Source organism: Lotus japonicus, chromosome 5, assembly GCF_012489685.1.
Source record: "Lotus japonicus ecotype B-129 chromosome 5, LjGifu_v1.2".
In the NCBI taxonomy this organism is placed as follows: Eukaryota; Viridiplantae; Streptophyta; class Magnoliopsida; order Fabales; family Fabaceae; genus Lotus; species Lotus japonicus.
Window position 1 is genome coordinate 10,267,969 of NC_080045.1, and position 26,552 is coordinate 10,294,520.

Here is a 26,552-nt window from a genome sequence, read left to right on the forward strand (position 1 = left end):
TTATTATTAAAATAGTATGCCCTAAAACCGGGTCTTACTGATTTGGATCCGTTCTTTTCACTGAAGAAGGGAATGATGAGACTAACACTGTTGGAGTTTGAATGCTTTGATGTTGGCTGCTGAACAATCTATCACTTTGATTATTTGTTGTGATGTTGAACAATCTTATGTCTCTTGAATGTTATTTTAATTTGTATTGGACCTCACTTAGTGAGATAAGACTTTTGTTGTTGTTGATGTTGAACAATTTTATGTCTCTTGAATGTTATTTTAATTTGTGCTATTGTCTCTTGTTTAAAGCTCTATGATAGGGGTTGTTTATGAGCTATTCTAATTTTGTGCTATTGTTTATGTTAGAGGTTTGATATAGCCTATATTTTCTATTTTTACTTTACTATATACATCAATATACATATGTCTATATTAACGTACCAAGGCTTACCCGCACCTAGCATTTTATGAAAATGTCATACCACGTACCGGTACCGCATCCGTACCAGGTACCGTACCGGTACCCGTGTATCCTAGTACATTTTGAATTGAATGAAAAACCATCAAAGTAATAGATCATCCGTCCATAACTCCATATCCACATATAACCAAAATAAAATGCAACTGAACCAAGATTATCCAGAAATGTTGAAATAGTTAAAAAAAAAAATGGAACTCAAATTATCATAATCGGTAGACATGTACAACATCTTGATATGATGGAGAAAAAGCCAAACCATTTTCAGTATGATAGTTTATGATTTTTTAATTTTTATATAAAAAACGGGTAAATTACAATTATATCCAAAGTCGTGTTTTATTTTTAAATTAAATTGTTTGGTTTTTTAATCTATAACAAAAGGGTGCAGCTTGTTAACTCACTCCTTCTAAAATTCTAGTGGATGTAACAAACCCAATATATATAAGGCCTACACATTGTTTTGCTTATGGTTTTTAAGAACACACTTCATACAAATGTTCTTACGCCGACACGAAACCTTGGCGTAAGTCATAAATTACTTAATTAATTAATAACATTTCTAAAATCTAAGTCTTGCACAAGCAAAGGTTGCATTCCGCATCCTAGTGGCCAACTTGGGTAATGATGGTGTTGTTATACAAATTATTTACACAATGTTAATGAAGCAAGTTAAAAAAATAACACATCTAGTGCACAAGAAACAAATTTTATTGGATATGGGTCAACCTTTCACTTAACATAGGGTCTAATCCACAAAGGTTGGGAAATGTGTTCCTCTAATAATAGTAACAATTTACATAGCGAAAAGTTCTAAACTTCCTGAACAACGAGAGGTTTGATTTAAGTTAAGGATCATAGTGACAAATGGACAACTTACAATTTAAACAAAATAATTTAAAATAAAATCAGTGAGGATTATTCGTTCCAAAGATTTTATTGTTATTGTTATGATTATCTTTGACCAACGTGAACCAGGAAAAACATGAGTTGTTAAGGGACTCTGAGGAGGGTGAGAAAAGAATAGAAATTAGAAACTTTTATTTTTAGAGAGGAAGAAACTTATAGTGGCCCTTCTTTCTAAGACCATGACATGTAATTTGAAGTTGCAGAAAGATCATGAAGATATTTGGAATGTCTTATGATGATGGCCAGAAGGAAGAAGAAACAGATGAGGAAGGGAATGAGACCAATGAATTAGGTAGCCAATATAGCCTAACCGGCATCATTCTTCCTTCTCTCGGTTCCAGCGGTTACCGAAGGCATAAGCTCCGTCCTTATAGTATCTCTCCATACAATTGTCAATACAAGTAAGATTTCATGTTCAATATTTTACCTTGCTCTCTATAAAATGATTTCTTCACAATGTCACATGCAATTATATAAAAAGAGAAAGATAAATTCATGGAATGAATCACATGAGGTTTTATGATTGGTTTCCATGTTAGTACCTAGAGGCAAGGTTTTAAGTTATGCTTACGGATGCAACCGAGGTTAGGTCATTCTCCTTGATATTACATAATTGTTGAGAAATGAGGGTGATACATCAAATTGTAGTAGCGAGATAAAACCATGTTTCGTTTCAGGTCACATTCACAATTTAAAACCATGTTAGAACTTTTATGTATTCACACCTTTTGAGACTAACTCTATTTTTATCAAGATAGATATAATAATAGTGTAAAAAATGAGGTTTGAAGATTAAGTTTTTCATGTGATTAATTTTATACAATTGTGTAGCGAGATAATAGTTGATACTACTGTAGGTTGTGGCAAAATTTTCTGGTGATATTGGTTTTCTACACTGCATGGGTGTGTCCTTTTGAATTTGGGTTCCTTGATAAAACAAAGGGTGGCCTTGCTGTAACTGACAACATTGTGAACGCTTTTTTTGCTTTTGACATTATTCTCACCTTCTTCGTTGCTTATCTCGACAAGCCTTCTTATATGCTCATCGACGATCGAAAGAGCATTGCTTTGAGATATGCTAAATCTGGGTTGATATTGGATGTTCTCTCTACCATCCCTTATGAAGTTGTTAAGGCACTGTTGCCAAAACATGGCAAAAAATTTGGCTACGTTTTCAACATTCTACGGTTGTGGCGTCTTCGTAGAGCTAGTGATATGTTTTCAAGGTAATGCATGTATAAATTTAAAATTTTTTATTTGATAAACCAAGCTTAGTCACAACCATCCAACACTTGGATCAACTAGTGCCTAGCTTTGTTATCCACACTAGTCCTGTAATCCATCTAGTGGCTAGCTTTTCTGTCCACACTAGTCCTATAATCCATGAAATGAAGAGGGAAAGGTAGACCAAGTCACATTTTATTAATAACATTTTACATAAACTCACTTCCATGTATTATCTATTTTATTTTAATGTAAAGGAAATGTATTATGTTTGACTTAAGCCCAATATGCTTTGATATTTCACTTATTTATATCTTCCACATAAAGTAGCTGATTATAATCTATTGTTCATGTTTCTTTTTTGTTCCAGATTAGAAAAGAATAGAAAGTATAACTACTTCTGGGTGCGCTGTTCAAAATTTACATGTGTGAGTACTTGTTAATTTCATAGTAAATTTATTGGTGAAGATATATACATCTTAGATGGTATAAAATAACATATCTTATTAGTTATGAATTCCATGTCTATATATGCAGGTAACTCTATTCTCTGTGCATGCTGGTGCCTGCTTTTTCTTTTTTACTGCTCAACGAAATAGTGACGCGAAATCAACATGGGTTGGCCTTATTAGTGATGCCGCTGACAGTAGTATGTGGGGAAACTATGCAACATCAATATATTGGTCCATAGTGACTCTTACTACAGTTGGTTATGGTGATTTGCATCCTGTAAATACAAGTGAAATGGCACTTGACATTTTCTATATGTTATTTAATCTTGGACTTACCTCGTATCTGATTGGTAACATGACCAACTTGGTTGTCCACTGGACAGATAAAACTAAAAGATATGTAAGTATGTTATATCTTATCCCTTTTTTGTACATTAAACTTTATTAATATTTTTGTAGCTATACATTTGGGGAAAGAAAAGAAAAATCTAATTTAAAAATATTATGTTGTCCATATATAGGTTTATCCACATTATGCTTTAGTATCATGGTATTATAACAACACAACTGCTGTTTATTTTATTATATTTTTGAAAAGGCTCACTAATTATAATTTTGAATGTGTTTTCTTTGTCATATTAGAGAGACACTGTCCAAGCTGCCTCAAATTTTGTTCAGAGAAACAATATACCTATTCGTTTGCAAGAACAAATATTTTCTCATTTGCTCACGAAGTACAGAACTGATTTAGAAGGATTGCAGCAACAAGAGATTTTTGACTCTCTTCCAAAAGCCATCCAGTCTAGCATCTCACATCACCTTTTCTATCCCCTTATTGACAAAGTTTATTTGTTTCATGGAGTGTCAGAAGACCTACTTTTTCAATTGGTAATACTTTTGTATGTGATATAACTCGGGTGGGTTAAAAAACCATGATATAATCTTTAATTTGATATGGAAACTTCAATTGGTAATTAAGGAACCTCTAGGGACACAAAAAATTATTAAAAAAAAGGTTTTTCTCTTCCTACACTGAATCAACCCAAAATACATATTTCTAAGTTCTCTGTAACCAATTGAAGCTCTAAAACCAATTCTTTAATACTTTTGCTTCTTGTAATTCTTTTTGTTTTGAATGAAAATATTATTTTATGCGCTGATATTAAAATCTCAAAATTTGAAGGTCATGGAGATGAAGGCTGAGTACTTTCCTCCAAAGGAAGATGTGATTTTGCAAAATGAAGCGCCAACAGACTTTTATATATTGGTTGCTGGAGCTGCTGTAAGACACTACAAACATTTTTACTTTCATACGCTTTTCATGAATGGTATATAGAATAGTCTTTTCTCAAAATAATTGTCTATAAACATAGAAAAATCATCAGATAAGTTGAACACTGTTTGATATTGATACAAATTGTTGTGATTTAAAAATATGAGAGAAAACAACCAAAAACAAAGGAAAGAGACTAAAATACAATGGAACTAAGGAAGTGTAAATGAGACATTTTAATACTTTACTATCATTTTAATGTATATAAAGTAGGTAATTTCTCAAGAGTCATGTATTATAACTTCTTCATATAAATTAGAAAAATTTTAACTTTCAATTCTTATGAACAACAGGATCTTATTCATAAAAAGAATGGAGCAGATGTGGCAAGTTTGTTCTACTTTCCTTTATTTGATTTATGGGTTTTACTACATGAAAAAATTACTTTTATGACTTATTAAAATTAGCATTGTTTTCAATTATACCAGATTGTTGGTGAGGCTAAGACTGGAGATGTTATTGGGGAAATAGGAGTATTATGTTATAGTCCACAGTTGTTCACAGTTCGGACAAAGCGATTGAGCCAGCTTTTACGCTTGAATCGAACAACATTTCTAAATCTTGCTCATTCAAATTTTGGTGACGGAACAATAATCATGAACAATTTTCTTCAGGTATCTCAGACTTTTGATATCTTATTAATTTCTTCCGTTAGAAATGTATATTTTATGACTTTTACTTTCAAGTTCTAGAGCATCTGATTTTTAATTCGTTTTTTTTTTGTCAAATTACATGATAGCAAAAACATATGCTAAGTTTATCACATTTTACGATTCTCCCTTTTCTTTTTTTAAGTTTTACGACTCTCCCTTATTTTTGCTAATATAGACTATTATTTGAAAGGTTTTCATGGAGACATAACCAAAAAGTCATAATTCCATCAACTAATCTTTTGAGTTTTTAAATGTACTTTTTTGACTTTTATGGGGGCTTAGAGTTTCCATGTTTGCTTTTTATTTTCTTGCGTGATCAGTAGCTGCAGTTTGTCAATTAGTTTTTTTCTAGCTGTTCTTTGTTCTCACTTGGGAGGGAGTGTTCCCAAGGCTTTATCTATTAATATATAACTTTTCTTCTTTCAAAAAACAATAAATGATTTTTGAAGTGTTTACCGTAGAAATACTTTTGGCCTTCCTAAAGTGCTATAAGTCTGGGAAAAATAGTAACTTTGAGCTCTAGCTGATTGTCTAAGTTTGTATCCTAAAAAAATTAAAAGAGAATATAAACTTGGAAAACATTTTAATAAAGCATTTGTTGATGGTGATTATATTTTCATAGGTGAATATATAGTTTTGTATGATTAGTTAAGTAGTAAAACAAGTATTACTATGTTATTTGGAATAATGTCCGCATGAACGAAAATTAAACTTCTACATATATTATAATGAAAAATTATCTTATGATATAAAAATCAATTTTATAAGGGCCAAAATGAAACACTTGTTTGTAATGGATGGGAATATTTATTACATTATCATATATTTTCTACCTTGTTGTAGCATTTGCAAGAATCACAAGATCCAACGATGAGGGAAATTTTGGTAGATACAGAGGCAATGTTGGCTCGAGGAAAAAAAATGGATCTGCCTATCAGTCTAATTCCTGCAACTTGCAGAGGTGATGATGTATTGTTGCATCAATTGTTAAGAAAAGGTTCAGATCCGAATGAAATAGATAAGAGTGGAAAAACAGCACTGGTTAGCTAATATCATTTCCTATAATGTGAACACATTCACATATGTATGTGTACATACTATAATAGAAACTTACAACTATACTTTCATATGTGACAGCATTTTGCAGCTTCTATTGGCAATGAACATTGCGTAGCACAACTGCTAGAACACAAGGCTGATCCCAATATTCGAGGTATAATTAAATATTTGTGGATTGCTACAAAAAATTAAAAAATATAAGCATTATAAATGGTTGATGTAGATTGTCATGCCTTCCAAATGTGAATGAATTAAAAAAAAACAGCATTGGGAGGTCACTTGATGAAATTAAAAGCAACTCTTTTTTTGAAGTCGAAATTTGGAAGGCATGACAATCTACATCAACCATTTATAATGCTTATATGTTTTTTTTATTTTTTGATAAAGGGGAAAGAGGCTAAGCAACCTTTTATTTATTGAAACAATTAAATGATAATGACTTCCATATTTAAAGACTAACTTCACTCACAATTCTCTTATAGTTTCCTGTAAGACACATTCTGAATTAAAAAATAATTACTTTGTCCATGCAAAATGAGTTCCTTGCTTCATTTTTTTGACATTGGAACAAATTCTTAATGCTAAAATAGTGCTTTAGAAGGGAAATTTTTACGCTTGAATTTTTACACTCACCTTACACATCTTTCTATCACTCCTCTTTTTCCATCACATCTCTTTTTTTAAAGCAAGAAATTTTTAAAACAAAAGCAATGAGATACAAAGCCTCTAAAAAATTGTCCAAAACTAGAAAACTGAAAAGGCTCTACCCTTGAGAAAGAGCCCGCCAAAAGGGATGATATTCCGCCAAACCCAACCCAAATAAAAGAAACCCATAAGCAAGAAAAATCATCCAAACAATCTGAAAGAGACTATAGACAACGTAAAGCCTAAAATAGAAAAATATAACATATTGGCTTTCATAAAACAAGAGATAGAACAACATTAGGGGCTATATAATGCATACATATCTATCTTTTCCATTCATATCTATCTTTAGCCCATAACTGTCATGAACGGGTGTGCAAAATATACTTTTTGTGTATTATTTGTAACTACTTTTGTAAACGGTTTGTGTACATGGTAGTTATCAAATTGCTATTACATTTATATAGATTTCAGTGGAAGTGTCCCATTATGGGAAGCAATGATGGGTAGGCATGAAAAAGTCATGAAACTTCTTCTAGACAATGGTGGAAATATATCATCCTCTGATGTGGGACATCTTGCATGCATTGCTGTTGAGAAAAATAACATTGAATTACTCAAGTACCTTGTTCAATGTGGTGGGGATGTGACACAACCCACAAGCAATGGAAACACTGCACTTCATGTTGCAGTATGTGAGGAAAACATGGACATACTAAATTTTCTTCTTGACCAAGGAGCAGATATTGATAAAGAAGATGGTAATGGTTGGACTCCAAGGGCTTTAGCAGATCATCAGTGCCATGAAGAAATACAAAATATATTCCAAAATATAGGGAAAAACAAAAGACCACATGTTATTCCTTCAATACCAAAGATTGGAAGGTCCTTTGTGGCGAAGAGTCAAAGTGAACCCTTTATGCCAGGAATCTCCCAAGGAAGCATCCTTCCTAATCAAGAGTTGTCAGATAATCGTCAAAGAAGAAAGGTCAACCCTTTTCGTAACTCATTTTTTTGGATGATGTCAGCTGCAAATCATGGTAAATATGAATTACTTATCATCCAAATTTTATTAAGTTCAAGATTTTAGTCCATATCTCACATTTGTTGTGGAGAGGGAGAAGTTAACATAAACTAACATATTTGACAAACACTAATGATAAGTGAGATGCCACTAATTTTAGTATTAGTATCACCTCTTTTATATTATTTGATTCATCATTTCACTAACATCAAATACTAGACTAAGGCTATTTAAAAAAATAATGGATCAAAATAGAACTGGTGGAAATCAGTGACTAAAACCAAATATTGACCATTTAATAAGGATTAAAACTATAATTTACCAAAAACTTTCACTGTGTGGCTGATTTTCATATGAACAATACTAGATAACTCGAAATTGGGCAGGAAAAATCATTCAGAATTTTACATGATTGGTTTATACAAGGCTATGCTACATGGTTCCCTTTTCATTTACACAAACCAAATTAATTTGTTAGAATAGTTATTTTTGGTTTCACGCATTAAACTCTTCGTGAAATATAGCACCATTCTTTACATATTGACCTGGCACCTGGAAATGATTTTATATAAACATTAAGAATTTTATACATGTATGTGGTTTGTTAGTCAAGTAAAGTCATGCATTTCATTTCAGAATAATGAATCAGTTTTCCTTTGTTTTCAGATAAAAATGATTCTAGTACATCTGTAACCAATCACGCTACCCCAACAAACGTGAGTGAATTATCAGCCAGAGTTACGCTAAGTTGTCCAGAAAAGGGTGAGAATGCAAAAAAGCTTGTTTTCTTGCCAAAGTCCTTTCAAGAACTTCTACATATTGGCGCCAAAAAGTTTGACTTCTCTCCCACAAAACTTTTGACCAAAGAAGGAGCTCAAGTTGAAGACATAAATGTGATAAGAGATGGTGATTATCTCATTCTTGCACGAGATAGATCAGGATAGAAATGTGAATCATCAGTTTCTAAACCGTTTTTAAGTAACCAAGAGGACTTGAAATGGTTATCTAGGCTCAAATACTTAAAGTTGTAAGATTCACATACAGTCTTGTCTACGATGCACATATTCAATAAAGATATTGTATATGATATGCATCTAAATATAATAACTCTTTAAAGATACGACATGTGCAAGTAAGGAACACAATAGAGCAGGGCGGCGGATATTATGATATTTGACTATTGCGTGTTATCCATATAGGTATCCTTAGGTGTGGATATTTTTTTCATTCGATATGTAGGGGTCGGACAAGGAACGATAATATATTTTATGAATTCCATTTTTTATTAAAAATTTTATGAAATAACAACACGAACATAGAAACACAAGAAAACGGGAAAGAAACACAATTTCAAAAAAGTATCTAAAAAAACCCACACAATTACAAGTTATGATTAATAAATGAAAGTAGAAAAAAGGGGCAAAATAAATAAATAAATAAATAAATTTAAGAAGAAGAAAAAGAATCCGAGGGTGGTTTGGGAAAGAAAAAGAAAGGCAAAGGTCGAACTCGAACGAAGCAGAAGAGAAGATGTCTGGCAAAGGCGCAAAGGGGTTGTTAACTGGCAGTAAAACCCCAGCTTCCGCCAAAGACAACAAGGATAACAAGAAGAAACCCACCTCTCGTTCTTCCAGAGCTGGTCTTCAGGTTTACAACGTTTATTTTATCCCATTTTCCAAAGGGTTGATTTTATTTTTTCCTTTTTTTGTTAATTTTTTTACTAAATTTATTTTCATTTAGATTGTTGTTGTTGTTGTTGTTGTTGTGTTTTGAGTGTAGTAACTTAGTCAATTACCAAGAGTAAGAGTAGAAATGTGGTGCATTTTATTTTTATTTATGGGGAACCAAGGGTATTATTGATATGGGACTTTCCTTTTGAGTAGTTTCCAGTGCTGTCAAATAGTGGATATCGCGGCACTATAGCGTAGCACTCTGAGGGCTCACCAATATCCGCTATTTTCCGCTATGAGGGCTTGACATAGCAGATCTTTGACTTTCCGCTATTGTTCGTGATCTGTGAATAACAATAGTCTAGTTTCTCTTATGATGATTTTGAGTGCCTTTATGCTCGCCAAAGAGCTCAAGTTGTTTATGGTTAAAAGAGGGTGAATTATAGTATTTAAAAGATGCCATACATGTGTTCCCCTAGAATTTATTTGGCTGGCTAAGTTGGTTTTAGGATGCATCATACGATCCTTAGAACATGTCTCCCTGTCCACAATGAGCAGATGTTATGGGAAAATGTACTATGTCCAAGTAATGAAGTAGAGTGTTTTAAACTCAAATATTGTTCTCATGAGGTTCGTGCCAAGTACTAGTTCGATTGCTTCCTTGGTTATTTTGGCTTCATGTTATGGCTGTAGGATTGATAAATTATTTATTGAGAAATTAATAAGAAAATCCACACAAGAAAACAGGAAAGACACGCTCAAGCGAGGATTAAGTATGGATTACTAAGATGTTTGATTGCACATATGATTTTACCTTGATATCTTTCTTATTCATGTATTGCTTATGATCCTATTCAATAGTCAATCATCCACTCTAATTCAGTTAACATCCATTTCTCATCTGAATAATGTGTTTGCACTCAAGCACCTTGGTTCTCTTGAAGACTTTTTAGGTATTGAGGTCCAGCACCTCAAAGATGGTGGTTCTCTGCTGCAAACACAGTCTAAATATTCGAGACTACTTGGCTGAGGCTCATATGTCTGAGGCCAAGGGTATTTCTATGACTATCTTCGGCAATAGCAGACTGTCCATGTTTATAGCTAAGTACTACGTTGAGACCCTATACTTTATCTCTCCATTGTTTGAGCTCTTCAGTATGTGACAATTGCTAGACCAGAGATCAGCTTCTCTGTCAATAAGTTCAGTTTTCATATCAACCACTAGAGGAACACTGGACAACAGTCAAGATAGTGAGTTGTCTAAAGGGTAGAGTGCATTATGGTCTGCTAGTTCAGCCAGCTAAAATACAGAAGCTACTCTCCCACTGCATTATGTTATGCAGACTGGGCTAAGACCCTGATGAGAGGCGCTCAGTTTCAAGGTCCTGAAGTTATCTTGGGCAAACCTAATTTCTTAGTAGTCCAAGAAATAGAACTTAGCCGCGCAATTCAGCACAGAGGCTGAGTACAGAGGCATGGCACAAATTGCAGCAGAGTTTTTGCGGATTTAGTCTCTTACCGTGTTGCATGTACAATTTCAGACCCATGTAAGTTGTAATAACCTCAGCAGTGTCTCACTCTTATAATCCTGTCCTTCTCTCTAGGACTAAGCATATGGAGCTTGATTTGTGTTTTGTCATAGAAAAGGCTCTCAATTATTTTACCATATCCCACTCCCAGCATACCAGCAGTATAGAGACATCTTAACCAAACCTCACACCAGTTCAATTGACTGACTTGAGAAAACTGTGTTCGATTCAGTAACTGATTGGGCTTACTGTATAAATGCTGTGCATGTAACTCAATTCAGTAATGAAAGTTCAGTTTGAACTTTTCAGAATTCAGCTCCTATAATTCTCTCTATCTATCATCGCGGACCCACTTTCCATCTACTTAACCAAGAACTCCCTAAATTTGAGATTCTGTTGCTGCTATTCATCTGGCAATTCTTGCTTTATATTAATGTTGTATGCTGTTTATTGGGAAGGGTTCCATCACCATCCAACCTTTTTCCTGTGCTGTTAATTAATGGTTAGTTTATTTTATGGTTTATTACCTCTAAACATGAGTTCGTTTTGTGCAATTTTTGTAACTTAATTGGAGTTTTTTAATCAAGACTAGACCTTGGCCTGAGATATTCTTGTATGCATGAATGTCTAGATTTCCCTACATGAACTTGGAGGCTAATCCTCTTAATTTTCAATTTTCTAATTGAATTCATATTCCTGCTCCTATTATGAAAAACATAAGTCTAGCAATATCTTACCTTATGTAAGTGTGATAATCTGCCATTTGTGTATAAAGAATGCAATCAACTGGGCCTAATTGAAGGTACTATGTTTGCTCTGCATTCCTTGTTGCGTGGCTGTGTTCATGTCTTTGTTTTATCTACTTCATAGTGGGTAAACATATGGCTTTAGGGTTACTAATTCAATGAATTCTCCAAAGTGAGCAGCTTACACATCATAGGCTACAAAATCCAGGAAGCTAGTTCTGTGTTTGATTAGCTTTATCATGCTGCAGAAGGTTCATCTATAATGATGATGTCTTGGTAGTGTCTTGTATCTTTGAATGAGTAATCAGATCTATAACTGAGTTAGGACTTTTGTCTTTCCACTACTAGTTTTTGTGAGATTAGGGTGGCAGCAAAGTACCTGTGAGTAATCATAACCAATGTTACAAGTGGTGAAGTTTTTTTTTTATTCTTGGAATTGTGAAATTTTTCCTGGTTTTAAAAGCCTGCTGGATTTTGTGTATGTTTGTTTAGAAGTCCCTTGTATGTTGTTATAATGTTAATTCGTTTATTATCATCTGGTGTGTCATCATGAATATCTCTTGATACAGTTCCCTGTTGGACGAATTCACCGTCTTCTGAAGACAAGGGTGTCGGCGAATGGAAGAGTTGGGGCAACAGCTGCAGTTTACACTGCTGCTATCCTGGAGTACTTAACTGCGGAGGTGTTGGAGTTGGCCGGCAATGCGAGCAAGGATCTGAAGGTGAAGCGCATTACCCCAAGACATCTTCAGCTTGCAATCCGCGGAGACGAAGAACTAGATACCCTCATCAAAGGAACTATAGCTGGTGGTGGTGTTATTCCTCATATCCACAAGTCTCTTATCAACAAATCTTCAAAGGAATGAGGGTTTATGGATAATTCTGATCACCATGGGAAAAGATGAATTTTAATGTAAATTATGATGATATCTTTCGATTTGTGGATAATCTGCCCTTAGCGGTACATTGACTGAACTATATCCTTAAGTAATCTGAAAATTTCTAGTTTCTTTTATTTGTAGTGTATTAACTAACGTGGTAACTAATGTGCTATGGTACTGCATGTATCTATGTTGAAATTATGGTCATCTCGTTAATCCAATTTTCTGTGTCAATGAACTGCTAGGCAATAATGGTAGTGGAAGTCTTTTTTTACTTTCGCTGCCAGTTTCACGTTACTCTTGGCAGTTCATAGAGTCAAGATAGAATGTATACGGAAAGAAGAATGCTTAGCTTAAGTTTGTGTCTGGAGGTGTCCTTCCGAGTAATCTGATGTGTTTGGATATCAATTAAATGCAATGACAAAATTCCACAACTCGGTGTGGATTGACCAGGTTCCGCCGGAAGTAGAGTCTTTGGTTCATGCTGATGTATTAGCCTCTTTGGCAACTCGATTTTATCAATGAATTATCTAGTTTCAAAAAAAAAAGTTCAGTCATTCTAGTTTTCATTCCTAATACTCAGATGAAATGTGCATGGAAGAGAATAATGCTTAGCTTAAGTTTGTGTTTGGAGGTGTCTTTTTTAGGCGCATGAGGCAATGTTTCTTATGATTTAGACTAAAAGAATATTTGTCACATGTCACTAATTATAAATTAGTTAAAGTATCTTTTGTAGCAATTCAGAAATGTGAGCATTCACATAACTAATCTAAAAACAAACTAAACTTCAATTCTTTAAACACTTGCATAACAAATTTGAAAGGATCATGTTTAAAATGATTGGCGGATAAAGTAAAAATTATTTACAAAGTAGGCATATATAGTATTTTTTACAAACTAATGGTAAAGGAGTTTTTTTTAAATGATAAGTAAAAATGAAAGTAAATACAATAAAATTATAAGCTTTTCAAATAGGATTTGAAAAAAATATAAGCTCGTGAGAAAACATTGTTCACGAAACATTTCTAAAGAGCTTCAAATAAGTTTAAACAGACTAAGATAACATTAATACAATTCTACTGAGCATGTTTGGTTTCCAGTTGAAAACCACATCCGGTATATTAAAATTTGAGAAAGTATGTTACGAGGCACGAAACGTGAAAGGAATCTAAACCATCCAGTTGGATTCAATTTAAAACAAAACATGCAACACTCTAAATGAAACAGCATGAAAATGGACAGTCAAATTAAAGCACGTTTTTCATGATAAAATTTTGAAGTGGAAAATTGTGAAGAAAATGAAAACTCTGAATTTAAGCAAATATCACACACTCCATTTTAACCTGTTGACGAATTGCTTGAAAACATCCTAGTGTAGTATATACGAGCTCAACTTTATTAAATGTACAGGATCGAACTGAGGGAAACTTTTCCAGTACTCGTGTAGTCCATACTCCCCCATCATAAAACATGACACCTGACTTTTATAAATTATCCCTAATTTTAATTATTTCTAAAATTTAAAAAACAAAAGATACTTGTCTCATTGTGAGTGAGATCTACCGAGTCTTCATTGCTCATTTGCTCCCATCTGAGGATCAATATAAATTATTCTATATACAACCTTTAGAGATTCCTACAACATAAAACCTGAAGGGGGCAAATTAGGGCAAGCATCGGCACTGCATTTGATGGTCGTAAGATGGCAAAAGCTCATAATTGATTGGGTGAACTGCTACTAAACATCCTTGCTGATGTCGCTACCCTCTTTCAAGAAAGCCAACTCGGATACCAAGGCAATATGATCACTACCCCATTTCTGTATGCAGACAGGGAAAGGGAAAAAGATGAAAATAAGTTCATATTTCAAGCAACTAGCAAAATATAGGGAAATGTATGAGAGAATGCCATTTCAAGCAACATAGTCGTGGAGGGATAAGTATAAATGCAGACTCGCTCCCCCAGTACCTCTATTATTACCAGAAAAGTCTCTTACGTGAGACCATGGGTAACATCATAATGAAAACTGAGTGAAAGACACTTCGGACAATTTCACACCAGATTACAAAATTAATGTTACCTTTGTAGGGAACCCTGGAGTCCATTCCATGACATGTTTAGGTATTGGAGCAAGAACTCTGGTGGTTTGCAGACCTTCAGATCGCCTATATGATAGATCAAGGGAAAAATGTATATATCTGTCAACTCCTTTTGTACAGAATCAGAGTAAGCATACAGTGTAAAATCAATTTTTTTGAGTGCTCCTGGGAATGTTGATGGATAAAACGTTATGCAACTAAAGAACTTAACCAAGGATACTTTTTTTATTGTACACTTATTATAATTTTACAATTCAAAATAAAATAAGCAGCACAGGAGAACAAAAACAGTAACCGAAGAGACTTGTAAGGAGTTGGCACCCACCATATGTAGTCAACAGTGCCTGAGAAGCACCTATGATAACTGGTTACCAGAGGCTCTCCATGGGGGTCTCTAGTTCCTGAACAATTCTGCACATACAGTAAAATGCATCTTTTAAATATAAGGTGTAAACTGTGCTTGCTATTCTTACAAAATTTAAGTCAAAAAATAAAAAATGTGCAAGTGATCCGTTTAGATCTACCATAGTAGCTTCAGTGTATGTGCTCCTAAGCAGTAAAGGGTGCTCCAAGACGGTGCACTCTGCATTTCCTGCTGCAGTTTTTATCTCCATAGGGGTCCATAAGGAAGGATTATGAGTAGTTTTCCCTGGATCTATAGATTTGGAAATTGGAACTGGAGACAATTCATCCTCCACTTCATTGCTTTCTGCAGGCAGCAATAAGTCTTCGGAAGCAGAATCTAATTCCTCAACCTGATAGGACTTTACAAAATCTGATTTCACTGATGGGCCAAGATCGAGAGCAACACCTTCTTTGGCATTATGAAATTCAGTTTTTAGAACATTGTCATCTTCACTAACATTTTCACTGCCTATGATGGTTTTATCTATCTCATCAAGGAATGTTTCCCCTAGTTTTTCATCTAGTGGAAAGTCAATGTTGGTTGATTGATGTGATTTGTAAACTAGACATGAGATCGATGAACTATCCATTTGGTCATCGGCAACGACCTCACAAGAAGGGCTTTCACTATACCCTGGATTAGGTACTACAAAAGCATCGGAAACTGAAATCTGGCTGGACGGTTGAGTTGAAGAAATTTTTAAGTTGACAACATCTGTTGACTCAAGATCTATATTTACCCGGGAAGATTGCTCTTCCTGTGTATGTTCATTTCCTTTAGGGTCATGTAAGTTGGAATTTTCACTTAAAGATTCTTGATTTGACGATGAGATAGCATCTGATATATGTTTATGTCGTGTACTGCCCAACCCAGCTGCATCAGTGTGAACTGTTTCAAGAGCTGAAGAGGTCATAGGAGTGGTATTATGAATCTCACCATCTATATGATGAATAAGGAGCCTACTTTCACTATGATAAGTATTTGACTCTTCTTTTCCATGATCAACTCCATTAAAAATCTTATGGTCAACAGCTATATCCTGAGTATCCTTATCGACATATTGATCGGTCTCCTTTGCACACTGCATATCTGTCGAAGACTTGGACACGTCCAAAACCGTGTGAGTATGTTGGTTTTCTGAACTATTATTCTTTGTCTCTGGATTCTGCATGCCTGACACAGAACTATCTTGTCCAATCTTAACTTCCTTGTCACCTTCAGTGGATGGGACCTGAACTGAACCATCAGCAGGCCTTTCACTGCACTAATTTGAAAGATTTTAGCAGACATTTATTGCCACATGAAAGAAATCAAACAAATTTCATCCCACAAATGTATCAAATTCAAAAGTCTACCTATTATTAGTACCGACACGCCTTGGTGGGCGAATTGTAGCAGAAGCTTGGCCCGACACCTTATCCCTATCTATTCCAGACAGATCTAACTGTAATAATATAACAAAAAGATTTTTGCCCCCATTATATGTCAATCATCAAAGCCAGATGAAGTAATTGAACTAAAGGGTATACCTTCTGTTCTGAGATGAAGTTGTACAACGGACTCTGCAACAAATAAAACATGTCAATGTCATAACCGCTTAACAAAATTTTTTACCAAATGATAATGATAAGGTATAATAAAATATAACCTTAGGGGTACAATTAAAATCTCCACAGATAACAATAGGGGCATTATTCCAGAGTTCAGAAACAGCTTTGGCTTTATCCAGTAGCACTCTGACCTGCTTGAAGCAAATCATATACAGGAAAAAGAAATTATAAGAATTTGAAATCATGTGATGGTATCAGCTATGAAGACTTGATATTGACCAGTTTAAATGGAGAAATAACCAGTCAGATGACATACTGTCAATGAGATACATCTAAAAAAGAACAGTATAAGATGCACCGAGGAATTCATCAAAACAGACAAATATTATATATCAAGCAGACAATCCGTACCTGGCCAAGCTTAATCTCTCCTCTATTAGGATTGTACAGCACATGAATGTTACAAACCACAACTTTACTAGAACCTTTCAAGCTGCGAAATGTTACATTTATGTTACATTGAGCATACAAAAACTATGAATAGAAATTGGAAATATGAGAGAAAAAAATTACTCTAACATATGATCTTCATATTATATCATATTTTTCTATATATTCTAACATGTTGAAATGAACCAATATCAATGAAGTACAAGACAATCCATGTAAAGCATTAAGTTTGGCCATTAAATTGTTTGTATGAGTTAAATGCAGTAATAGGAGAAATATGGTATTACAAACAGCATTTAATTTTCTAAAAAATTTTATAGTACATGCAAGACTCTACCACTTTCTCAAAAATAATAATACAAAAGAAGAAATATACAAATTCAAGAGCCAACAATATGAAGTATTTACCTGGGTGGGAGAGATCCATTTTGATTAATGAGCTGTTTAATGGAGTAAAATATAGGAAATAAATACAGGAACATCAATAAAAGGGGTGACGAATAAGATAATAGAAGATTCAGTTTATCTGAACAGAAACCGAACGAGGCAAAAGTTAGTATGAAACTGTTACATGCCTCTAGTACACATATTTGAGCGACATTGTCTCTAAGTCCCAGCTTATTGAACTCAATGCATTCTTCATATAACAAATTGAACCTGTGATAAATCAGGATACACAGGATTATCCAATAGCATCAGGACAGGTATGGTCCCCTCCCGTCACACACACAACAAAAACATATCGGAAAAATAATACATGCAAACTAAGCACAATGAGACAGTGATGTCAAGTATCAACAAAATCACAAGAAAAAAATACATATGAAAAAGAGATAAACAACAAAAAATATCACTAGTACATAAGTTTTACCGTAAGTGTACTGATTTCAATTTGTAAACAATATATACTGGGAAATTTTTTAGCTCTGATATGACAAGGCTCTAGCTTATACATTATATTTCCACACATAATCACATTGTAGATTAGTTCCCTTTGATAATATCATTGAATGTCTAAGCTATACACATAAATGTTTTCCAAAAGATGCACATAATTTTGCATGGTAAAAGGTAAGCTTAGCAAGAACACTATGAGCATGAATACATTGAATGTTTAATCAGTAGGGAAGTAAACAAATCCCACTTTGATAAGTATCAAGTAGCATCCAGAGAAAAGTAGAGCTATAGGGAACCTTGATGTTCGCCAAAAGATAGCACAGCCATCTACTGGATTGCCGGTACGCATCTATAAGTAGACAGAAATACCATTAGACTTCATGACGAACAGAACTGTTTTTTTTACTTCTACAAATACTTGATATGATCAATCAAATTGAGGATACTTATATCAAAAGGAAAACTAAAATACTTCAGAAAATGATGATGCTGAAGACAGATCATTTCACATGACATGACCAAGGTATGACTTGTTGATTATACTGGAGAGAAGTTAAAATGTAGTCAATCTGTCAATTGAATGACACACACCATTTACGAAGATGCTCCTCAAGTAAAAGTATAATTATCTGTCTAACTAGCCTGTGACAGCATTTCCACTCCAAAAGACCCATAAGGAAAGATAGAAGGGACATTTATACATTTCAAATTCTTAATGGTACACAAAATATCATGTCTATTAGAGTACATCACATACCGTGTAGTAGAAGCTACTATTAAGTAGCTGCTGACTGTGTGTATACAGTCAATCTTAGAGTTAGTTATGCTAGCTGTCAAAGTTAGTTTTGCTTAGCTGTCATGCTGAGTTGTCATAACTGCATTTGTTAGAGTTTGTTAAGATTGGTTAGCTTGATTGACAAGCTAGAGTGTTCACTATATAAACTGTATTCACTCTTGTATTCAGTAACTTTGAAAATCAATGAGAATGAGATTCATAGAATAGAGTTTTATGCTTCCAGCTCCGTTGATTCTTCCTATGAGGAGCGCTCGTTTGATGAGCGCGGTGATGAACGCAGTGGTTTCTCTGATTTGCGTGGTCGTGGTGGTTACAATGGACGTAGTGGAGGCAACAACTCTCGCGGTGGCTACAATGGACGTGGCGGAGGCAGAGGCAACAATCGCAGTGTGCAATGTCAGATCTGCAAGAAGTATGGTCATGATGCCAGTATCTGCTATCATCGTGCTTCTTCCACTCCTTCTACTGGCATGTTTGGCATGAACTCAGGCTATGGAATGCAATTTCCTAATTTCCCTATGGTTTCTATGCCTCAGTTTGGTTTCTCTCCTTACTGTGGTTCTCCTCAGTTTGGAAATCCAACTCAGTTTGGACAACAGCAATACTCTGGACCTGGTTCTTCTTTTCCAGGATTTCCTTTTGGTCCTCAGCAGTTTGGTTTTCATCCTTTTGCTGGTACACCTTGGAATAATTCATCCTCTTCTCAGTTCACAAGTGGAGGGCACAGATCTGGGAATTACAATGCAAGACCACCTCAAGCTATGATCACTGGTCCATCACAAGCAGGAGGCTCTTCTGCTTCAACAAATCTGAGCACTTGGTTCCCTGATTCTGGTGCCACTCACCATGTGACTAATGATGCATCAGTTGTCTCAGATAGTGTTTCTCTTGCTGGTAATGATCACATCTTCATGGGGAATGGACAAGGTTTGCCAATCCTCTCTATAGGATCTGCTTCCTCTCCCTCTCCCTATCATCCTAACACCACACTCACTCTCAAAAATCTGCTTTTAGTTCCTGATATAACCAAAAATCTGGTTAGTGTGAGTAAATTTGCAAGAGATAATAATGTTTACTTTGAGTTTCACTCCTCTTTTTGTGTTGTGAAATGTCAGGTCACCTCTAGGGTCCTTCTTAAAGGTCTTGTTGGTCCAGATGGCTTGTATGCCTTTGAAGGCATGCACACTCCTTCTCTTTCCAAGAGTTCTTCTGTTCAAGTTCCAAATTCCTTGCCTCCAGTTGCTGTTTCAGATTCAGTTTCTGCCTTGTCAGCTGTTTTACCTAGTTCTACTATACCTAGTTCTAGTAACAAGTCATCTACTATTGTAAGCCCAACCTCTTATGGTTTATGGCACTCTAGACTAGGTCATCCTCATCATGAGGCTTTACATTCAGCTTTAACTTCTTGTAATATTCCCATACCTAATAAAACAAAGTTCACTGTTTGTTCAGCATGTTGTCTTTCAAAATCACATAGATTGCCTTCTCATTCTTCTAATACTGTCTATACTTTACCTTTGGAACTGGTTTTTGCTGACCTATGGGGGCCTGCTTCTATTGAGTCTTCTTGTGGTTTCTCTTACTTTCTCACTTGTGTGGATGCCTTCTCTCGTTTCACTTGGATTTTTCCAATGAGAAAGAAGTCTGATACATGTTATGTTTTTCTCCAGTTTCAAGCTATGGTCATAGTAGTCAATCCCGGATCGCGGCGCGTAGCGGCCGACCCCAAAAGTGGGATAGCGGGATAGCGGATAGCGGGATGACCGCTATTTTGATTTTTCACATATAATATTATATAATTAATATATACATATAATTACTAAAAAGGGATAAATATAACTTCAAAATTCAAATTCATAACATGATGAAGTGATAGAGAAGAGAGGAATACTAGAGGAGAAGAACTGGAGAAGTATTTTTGAGAACAGAATAATAAATAAGAAGGAAAAGAAAGGAAAGAAAAATAGAGGAATAGAAGATAAAAAACAGAGCAACTCAGAACAGAACAAAGGCCCAAGAGAAACAGGGGTGGTGGTCGCCGGAGCCTGGAAGGTGCTTGTCAGATTGCGCCGTGGCCATGGGTATTGGACTTCTGGTCGAAGGGGCTGAGCTGAAGGAACGACACCGGAGATTGCAGAGGAAACGCGTATGAAGAAGAAGAAACGCGTTGAAGAAGAAGAAGAAGAAACGCGTTGAAGAAGACGAGTGAAACGCACCGTTTCACTTATAAGAGCGAAATCCCAAAAGTACCCTCAAATTTTAACCTAATTTTGAAATTTTGAGGGCAATTTGGGGATTTTCCTTGGATCCGACCCATCTTCAACCTGGAGCACCGCGATTTGCTGCGATTGAACGCGATTTGAACGCGATTTGGCCGCGATTCGCGGCGCGACAGCCGCGACGGCGTTCCGCGACGCGATCGATTCAGAATCGCGGGGAAGGGCCGCGACGCGACGCGACGGCGCGATAGCGCCGCTATTTGCCGCGATTGACTACTATGGCTATGGTTGAATTGAAATTTAACTTGAAACTTAAGTCTGTACAAACTGATAATGGCAGAGTTCAAACCACTCACACCCTATTTTACAAAATTAGGGATTGTTCATAGGCTAACTTGTCCCTATACACACCATCAAAATGGTAGTGTAGAACGAAAGCATCGCCATATTGTTGAGACTGGTCTTTCCTTGCTAGCACATGCTCATTTGCCATATCAGTTTTGGGATCATGCCTTTCTAGCAGCTGTTTTTCTTATTAACAGATTACCTACCTTAGTTTTAGGCAACATGAGTCCACATTTCAAGCTTTTTAACACACACCCTGACTACAACCTGCTTAAGGTTTTTGGTTGTGCTTGTTATCCACATTTAAGGCCTTATACACACTCTAAGCTGTCTCTCCGGTCTAAGCTATGTGTGTTCTTGGGATATTCTTCACAACATCAAGGTTAAAAGTGTATGGACAATGAGGGTAAGATCTATGTCTCAAGAGATGTGGTCTTTGATGAGTTCAACTTCCCATACTCTCATATGTTTCCCTCTTCTGCGGCTGTTGGTTCTGACCAAGGTGTTTCTTCAGTTATTCCTATTGTTCCTACTACTGTGACTGCTGAGCAACCTGCTGCTACTGTTTCACACCCTCCTGCAGCTTCTGCCTCATCTTCAGAGGCTAGTCATCAAAGTGACCTTTCAGTACAGCAGCAGCTTAGTCCCTCTTCTATGCCTGCTTCACCTTTTGGTTCAGCCAACCAAGTGGACAATCACTCAGAGTCTTCTGCTGGAGCTATTCCTCAGCCTATTGGGAATGTTCATCCCATGCAAACAAGGGCAAAGTCTGGCATTGTTATGCCAAGGTTGTTTCCTACTTTACTTCTCACACAGGCAGAACCTACAACCTCTACTCAAGCTCTTAAGGATCCTAAGTGGAAAGCTGCTATGCAGGCAGAATATGATGCTTTAATGGCTAATGATACCTGGACTTTGGTCCCTCTTCCTAAGGATAGGAAGCCTATTGGCTGTAAATGGGTATTCAGGATTAAAGAGAATCCAGATGGGACCATCAATAGATACAAGGCAAGGTTGGTAGCCAAGGGTTATCATCAAGTGAAAGGTTTTGACTACTCTGAAACTTTTTCTCCAGTAGTAAAGCCTATACCTATTCGCATTATCCTCACATTGGCCATCACTAAGAAGTGGCACATTCATCAGCTTGATGTGAATAATGCCTTTCTCAATGGGGCACTTCAAGAGGAAGTCTATATGACTCAACCCTCTGGTTTTCAATGTGCAGATAGGTCTCTTGTGTGCAAGCTGCACAAAGCCCTCTATGGCCTCAAACAAGCTCCAAGGGCTTGGTTTGAGAGGCTGCGAGCAGCCCTAGTAAAGTATGGTTTTGCTCCTAGCAAATGTGACCCTTCTTTGTTCACATTTTACACTAAAGGGTGCTGCATCTACATTCTTGTTTATGCAGATGACATTATCATCACTGGCAATTCACTGCCTCAGGTTCAGCAAGTGGTTCAGAACCTTGATTCAGAGTTCTCTTTGAAGCAATTGGGGCAGCTTGATTATTTCTTGGGAGTACAAGTTCATCACTTGAAGGATCAGTCTTTACTTTTAACTCAAACAAAGTACATTACTGATTTACTTGAGAGAGCTGAAATGGGGGATGCTAGAGGCATTTCTACTCCCATGATTGGAGGTGCCAAACTAAGCAAATATGGCTCAGACTATTTTGCAGATCCTACTCTATACAGATCAATTGTTGGTGCACTGCAGTATGCTACTTTGACAAGACCAGAAATTAGTTTTGCTGTCAATAAAGTGTGTCAGTTTCTCAGTCAGCCCTTGGAAGATCATTGGAAGGCAGTGAAACGCATACTTAGGTATCTTAAAGGTACTTTACATCATGGTCTTCATCTTAGACCTTGTTCCTTGCATACTTCTGTTCCCCTTGTTGCTTTTTGTGATGCTGGCTGGGGATCAGATCCTGATGACAGAAGATCAACCTCAGGGACTTGTCTTTTTTGGTCCCAATCTAGTCTCCTGGAGCTCCAAGAAGCAGACCTTGGTGGCTAGGTCTAGCACAGAGGCTGAATACCGCAGCTTGGCCAATACCTCAGCAGAGTTACTTTGGGTTCAATCCTTGTTACAGGAACTTCAGGTTCCCTTTACTCCTCCAAGAGTGTTCTGTGATAATATGGGGGCTGTTGCTCTTACTCATAATCCAGTTCTTCACACCAGAACTAAGCATATGGAGCTTGATATCTTCTTTGTGCGGGAGAAAGTTCTTGCTAAGTCACTCTTTGTTCATCACATTCCTTCTGAGGATCAGCTAGCAGATCTCTTCACTAAAGCCCTCTCTCCTACCCGGTTTGAGCTTCTTCATTCCAAACTCAATGTGATTGAGAAAGTTCATTCTCACCCACCTTGAGTTTGAGGGGGTCTATTAGAGTACATCACATACCGTGTAGTAGAAGCTACTATTAAGTAGCTGCTGACTGTGTATACAGTCAATCTTAGAGTTAGTTATGCTAGCTGTCAAAGTTAGTTTTGCTTAGCTGTCATGCTGAGTTGTCATAACTGCATTTGTTAGAGTTTGTTAAGATTGGTTAGCTTGATTGACAAGCTAGAGTGTTCACTATACACTATATAAACTGTATTCACTCTTGTATTCAGTAACTTTGAAAATCAATGAGAATGAGATTCATAGAATAGAGTTTTCAACAATGTCACACTCAAATCTGATAGTCAGTTATTATTATATAAAAATAAAAACAATGTCCTTTTAGGAAACATCATAGAAGTCATAGAAGTACAAACTAAAAATAAAGCCTAAAACAAACTAATATTTACGAAAAATGGCACAAGCAGCATCAAACAAAAAAGTTTTGAAAATGCAACCTTTAGACAATTAACACTTCTTACCCACCTTCCAGATGCCACTGTATCCCTTAGCCTTAAAATCCTCTGCCAACTCATGAAATCTATCAACCTCCTGAAAGTGATAAAATAAATTCAAAAGGGAATCACTATTTCTAATGCTACTGTTAATCAGATTTTCCAAATCCAGTACCCACATGTATAACACAATAAAGAATTAATCATTACATGATCAGCAAAGAATGCCCGAGAAAAAAAAAAAAACAAAAATTCAAAGACAGAAATCTTATTGAGATGTTAATGCAACTTAAAAATCATGTTTGGACTTCAAAAACAAATCTAAAGTATTTTATTCAGAAATGAGGTAGAATATGTGACAAGATGTGAAAGTACAAGTCTGATATCAATGATTATATGTGAAGAAGAATCTACCATGCACTGTTTCATTTTCTTAAAAATGTAAGAGCCAAGTACAGCATCTGTGATTCATATCATGATTATTAAACAAGCCAAACTAACTTTACAACAAAGTATGGTCACAAACATGTTAAATGAGGTGTAATATGTAACAGCTTAATAACCTGTAAACACATGATATCAGCAGACCACAACCCAAGCTCAAAAACTATATTATTCTTTCTCCACTGCCAGTCCAACATGTAACGAGGTATGTGTGAATAAAGTCTCCCATGCTCCATAGCCAGGTAGTCAGCCAATATATTATACGAAAGGACTATAAACCGTTCTGTTGAGGATAGAGAAAAAAAATTGCAATCTGAATTTGTGTGATGATTTATAACTCCAAAATAATGAAATATGAGCAACAAAGCATGGGGTGGGGGGAATGGGGAATACTAATAAATAATCAACCTCAAGCAGATTCAGCTCCTCCTTTTGGGCACAGTTTTAGTAAAAGATTGAAATATTGAATCTCAAAATTCGGTTTACCATTCTCACTTTTGAATTAAACCTAGTTCATTTAGAATCTGGATAGCATCGAAAATTCACAAGTGAAGCAAGAGCCTTTTATCCAACTAGGTATATGAAATAAATAGTGCATGTTCAGATGCAATCCAACTCTTATAGCACGAAATCCAAACCTCATGCTATGTGAGTAGTAAAAAACTTATCACTTCTTGCCTAACATCCTAAAAGCACGTGATTGCTCAATTATATTGATAACCTATAGCTAACCACTCCACATTACTTGTTCACAATCTAACATGTCAGAATTCAGAACAATGAAATGTAGCAACATCATGAATTCAAACATTCACAATTAGGCTATAGCTGAGTTAGGATCAAAATCTATTTCTATCTTACCAGAGTTTCGCAACTGATACAATATTTGATTTCTAACTTACAAACAAGAAGTGCATATAAGTTCATAAGAGCTTTTGAAATAGATATTGCAAAAGCTGATTTTAACTTGGGTAAAAAGCTATTATTTAGAAAAGCACTTTGAAAAGCTTATCCAATCTGTCCACTACGCTAAACCCTGATTTTGGAACAGAAGTCATAATCGCGAGGCAAAAAGTGTGAAGTACCACAATGCGGAGGAGGTGGCGGCGTAAGAGCGAGCTCCCACTCTCGATAATCCGGAGGCTTCGGACGAAACGCTTGCCGGTGATTCGGCGGCCGGAACTGCGTCGGAGGAGGAGGATAAGGCCGCGGCGGATTCTGATTATACTGCGTTTGATTCGCGAAGCCTCCACGGCGGATTCCGGAATTGGCGTCGCGTACGGACCGGAAGTGAGAGTCGCCGGTAACGAACTGGTCTCTGGCGGCGGAGTAGGGGCGGCCGGAGAATCCTCTGCCGCGTCCACGGTGCTGCGAAAGAAGAAAAGAAAGATAGGAGCGTTAAACTCTGAAAGTGGTTACTGTGAGTGTGAGTTAATGTGTGTGTGTGTGGATTGTACGTACGTGCGGGCGTGAAGACATTGTGGCGGTGGCGGTGGCGGTGGCGGTGGCGGTGGCGGTGGCGGTGGCGAGGAAATGGGTAGAGGGAGGAGCGCGTCGCATTTTAGGAGGAGAAACAGTGAGATTAGAAGGAGAGGGGGTGAGTGAGTGAGTGAGTGACTAAGTGACGCGTTTATGCACGCTCGTCCAAGTGACGCGTGGGGGTACTTTTTTTTGTCAATGGTTCTAGACCAAGCCCAAAGAACAATAAAGCTAATGATTTGCTTGGTAAAAAATGAAAATGTAAGAAATATACATTTTGGGGTAAATAGTCAAGTTGGTCCCTGAATGTGTCAGCCGCCTTTAAGTTCGTCCCTAAACTTCTAAAATACCTCCCACGGTCCCTGAATGTGCCAAAAGTCATTCAAGTTAGTCCCTGGGTTAAAATCGTTGACGGACGTTAACGGAAGACTGATGTGG

The 26,552-nt window shown here is 36.2% G+C and overlaps 3 protein-coding genes across 4 annotated transcripts; 2 read left to right on the top strand and 1 right to left on the bottom strand.

The window, feature by feature from the left end:
- The first annotated feature begins 1,510 nt into the window (after positions 1 to 1,510).
- On the top strand, positions 1,511 to 8,942 carry LOC130721554 (potassium channel AKT1-like). Of its 2 annotated transcripts, none has more exons than XM_057572355.1 (12): positions 1,511 to 1,779; positions 2,236 to 2,604; positions 2,973 to 3,030; positions 3,140 to 3,454; positions 3,697 to 3,942; positions 4,238 to 4,336; positions 4,681 to 4,713; positions 4,816 to 5,001; positions 5,884 to 6,081; positions 6,178 to 6,253; positions 7,212 to 7,784; positions 8,435 to 8,942. In XM_057572355.1, exons 1-12 carry the CDS (start codon positions 1,589 to 1,591, stop codon positions 8,710 to 8,712), a joined length of 2,622 nt encoding a protein of 873 aa, XP_057428338.1. In that variant the 5' UTR covers positions 1,511 to 1,588; the 3' UTR covers positions 8,713 to 8,942. The 2 variants fall into 2 exon arrangements, with proteins under 2 accessions (XP_057428338.1, XP_057428339.1); XM_057572356.1 differs by having other exon boundaries at positions 1,645 to 1,779; positions 2,408 to 2,604.
- A 285-nt stretch (positions 8,943 to 9,227) lies between these two features.
- Positions 9,228 to 12,815, top strand: LOC130720124 (probable histone H2A variant 3). The gene is made up of 2 exons (XM_057570743.1): positions 9,228 to 9,415; positions 12,283 to 12,815. The coding sequence occupies exons 1-2, from the start codon at positions 9,299 to 9,301 to the stop codon at positions 12,577 to 12,579; spliced, it is 414 nt and encodes a 137-aa protein (XP_057426726.1). The 5' UTR covers positions 9,228 to 9,298; the 3' UTR covers positions 12,580 to 12,815.
- A 1,154-nt stretch (positions 12,816 to 13,969) lies between these two features.
- On the bottom strand, positions 13,970 to 26,244 carry LOC130717165 (carbon catabolite repressor protein 4 homolog 6-like). Its single transcript, XM_057567302.1, has 15 exons — positions 26,097 to 26,244; positions 25,721 to 26,003; positions 24,755 to 24,918; positions 24,223 to 24,288; positions 18,293 to 18,345; positions 17,675 to 17,756; positions 17,508 to 17,539; positions 17,061 to 17,142; positions 16,748 to 16,840; positions 16,629 to 16,661; positions 16,455 to 16,543; positions 15,218 to 16,358; positions 15,019 to 15,104; positions 14,675 to 14,759; positions 13,970 to 14,413 (listed from the first exon to the last, which is right to left on the bottom strand). The coding sequence occupies exons 1-15, from the start codon at positions 26,193 to 26,195 to the stop codon at positions 14,333 to 14,335; spliced, it is 2,469 nt and encodes an 822-aa protein (XP_057423285.1). The 5' UTR covers positions 26,196 to 26,244; the 3' UTR covers positions 13,970 to 14,332.
- Positions 26,245 to 26,552: the final 308 nt, after the last annotated feature.

Excerpts from the sequence above, each read along its gene's own strand:
- LOC130720124 (XM_057570743.1), top strand. The coding sequence starts at position 9,299 with ATGTCTGGCAAAGGCGCAAAGGGGTTGTTAACTGGCAGTAAAACCCCA. Across the intron at positions 9,416-12,282 it reads CTTCCAGAGCTGGTCTTCAG|TTCCCTGTTGGACGAATTCA; the intron begins GTTTACAACGTT and ends CTCTTGATACAG.
- LOC130717165 (XM_057567302.1), bottom strand. The coding sequence starts at position 26,195 with ATGCGACGCGCTCCTCCCTCTACCCATTTCCTCGCCACCGCCACCGCC. Across the intron at positions 17,757-18,292 it reads ATCTTTTGGCGAACATCAAG|GTTCAATTTGTTATATGAAG; the intron begins GTTCCCTATAGC and ends GATTTATCACAG. Across the intron at positions 14,760-15,018 it reads GGCACTGTTGACTACATATG|GCGATCTGAAGGTCTGCAAA; the intron begins GTGGGTGCCAAC and ends TCTATCATATAG.
- LOC130721554 (XM_057572355.1), top strand. The coding sequence starts at position 1,589 with ATGAAGATATTTGGAATGTCTTATGATGATGGCCAGAAGGAAGAAGAA. Across the intron at positions 3,943-4,237 it reads AAGACCTACTTTTTCAATTG|GTCATGGAGATGAAGGCTGA; the intron begins GTAATACTTTTG and ends CAAAATTTGAAG. Across the intron at positions 6,254-7,211 it reads GGCTGATCCCAATATTCGAG|ATTTCAGTGGAAGTGTCCCA; the intron begins GTATAATTAAAT and ends ACATTTATATAG.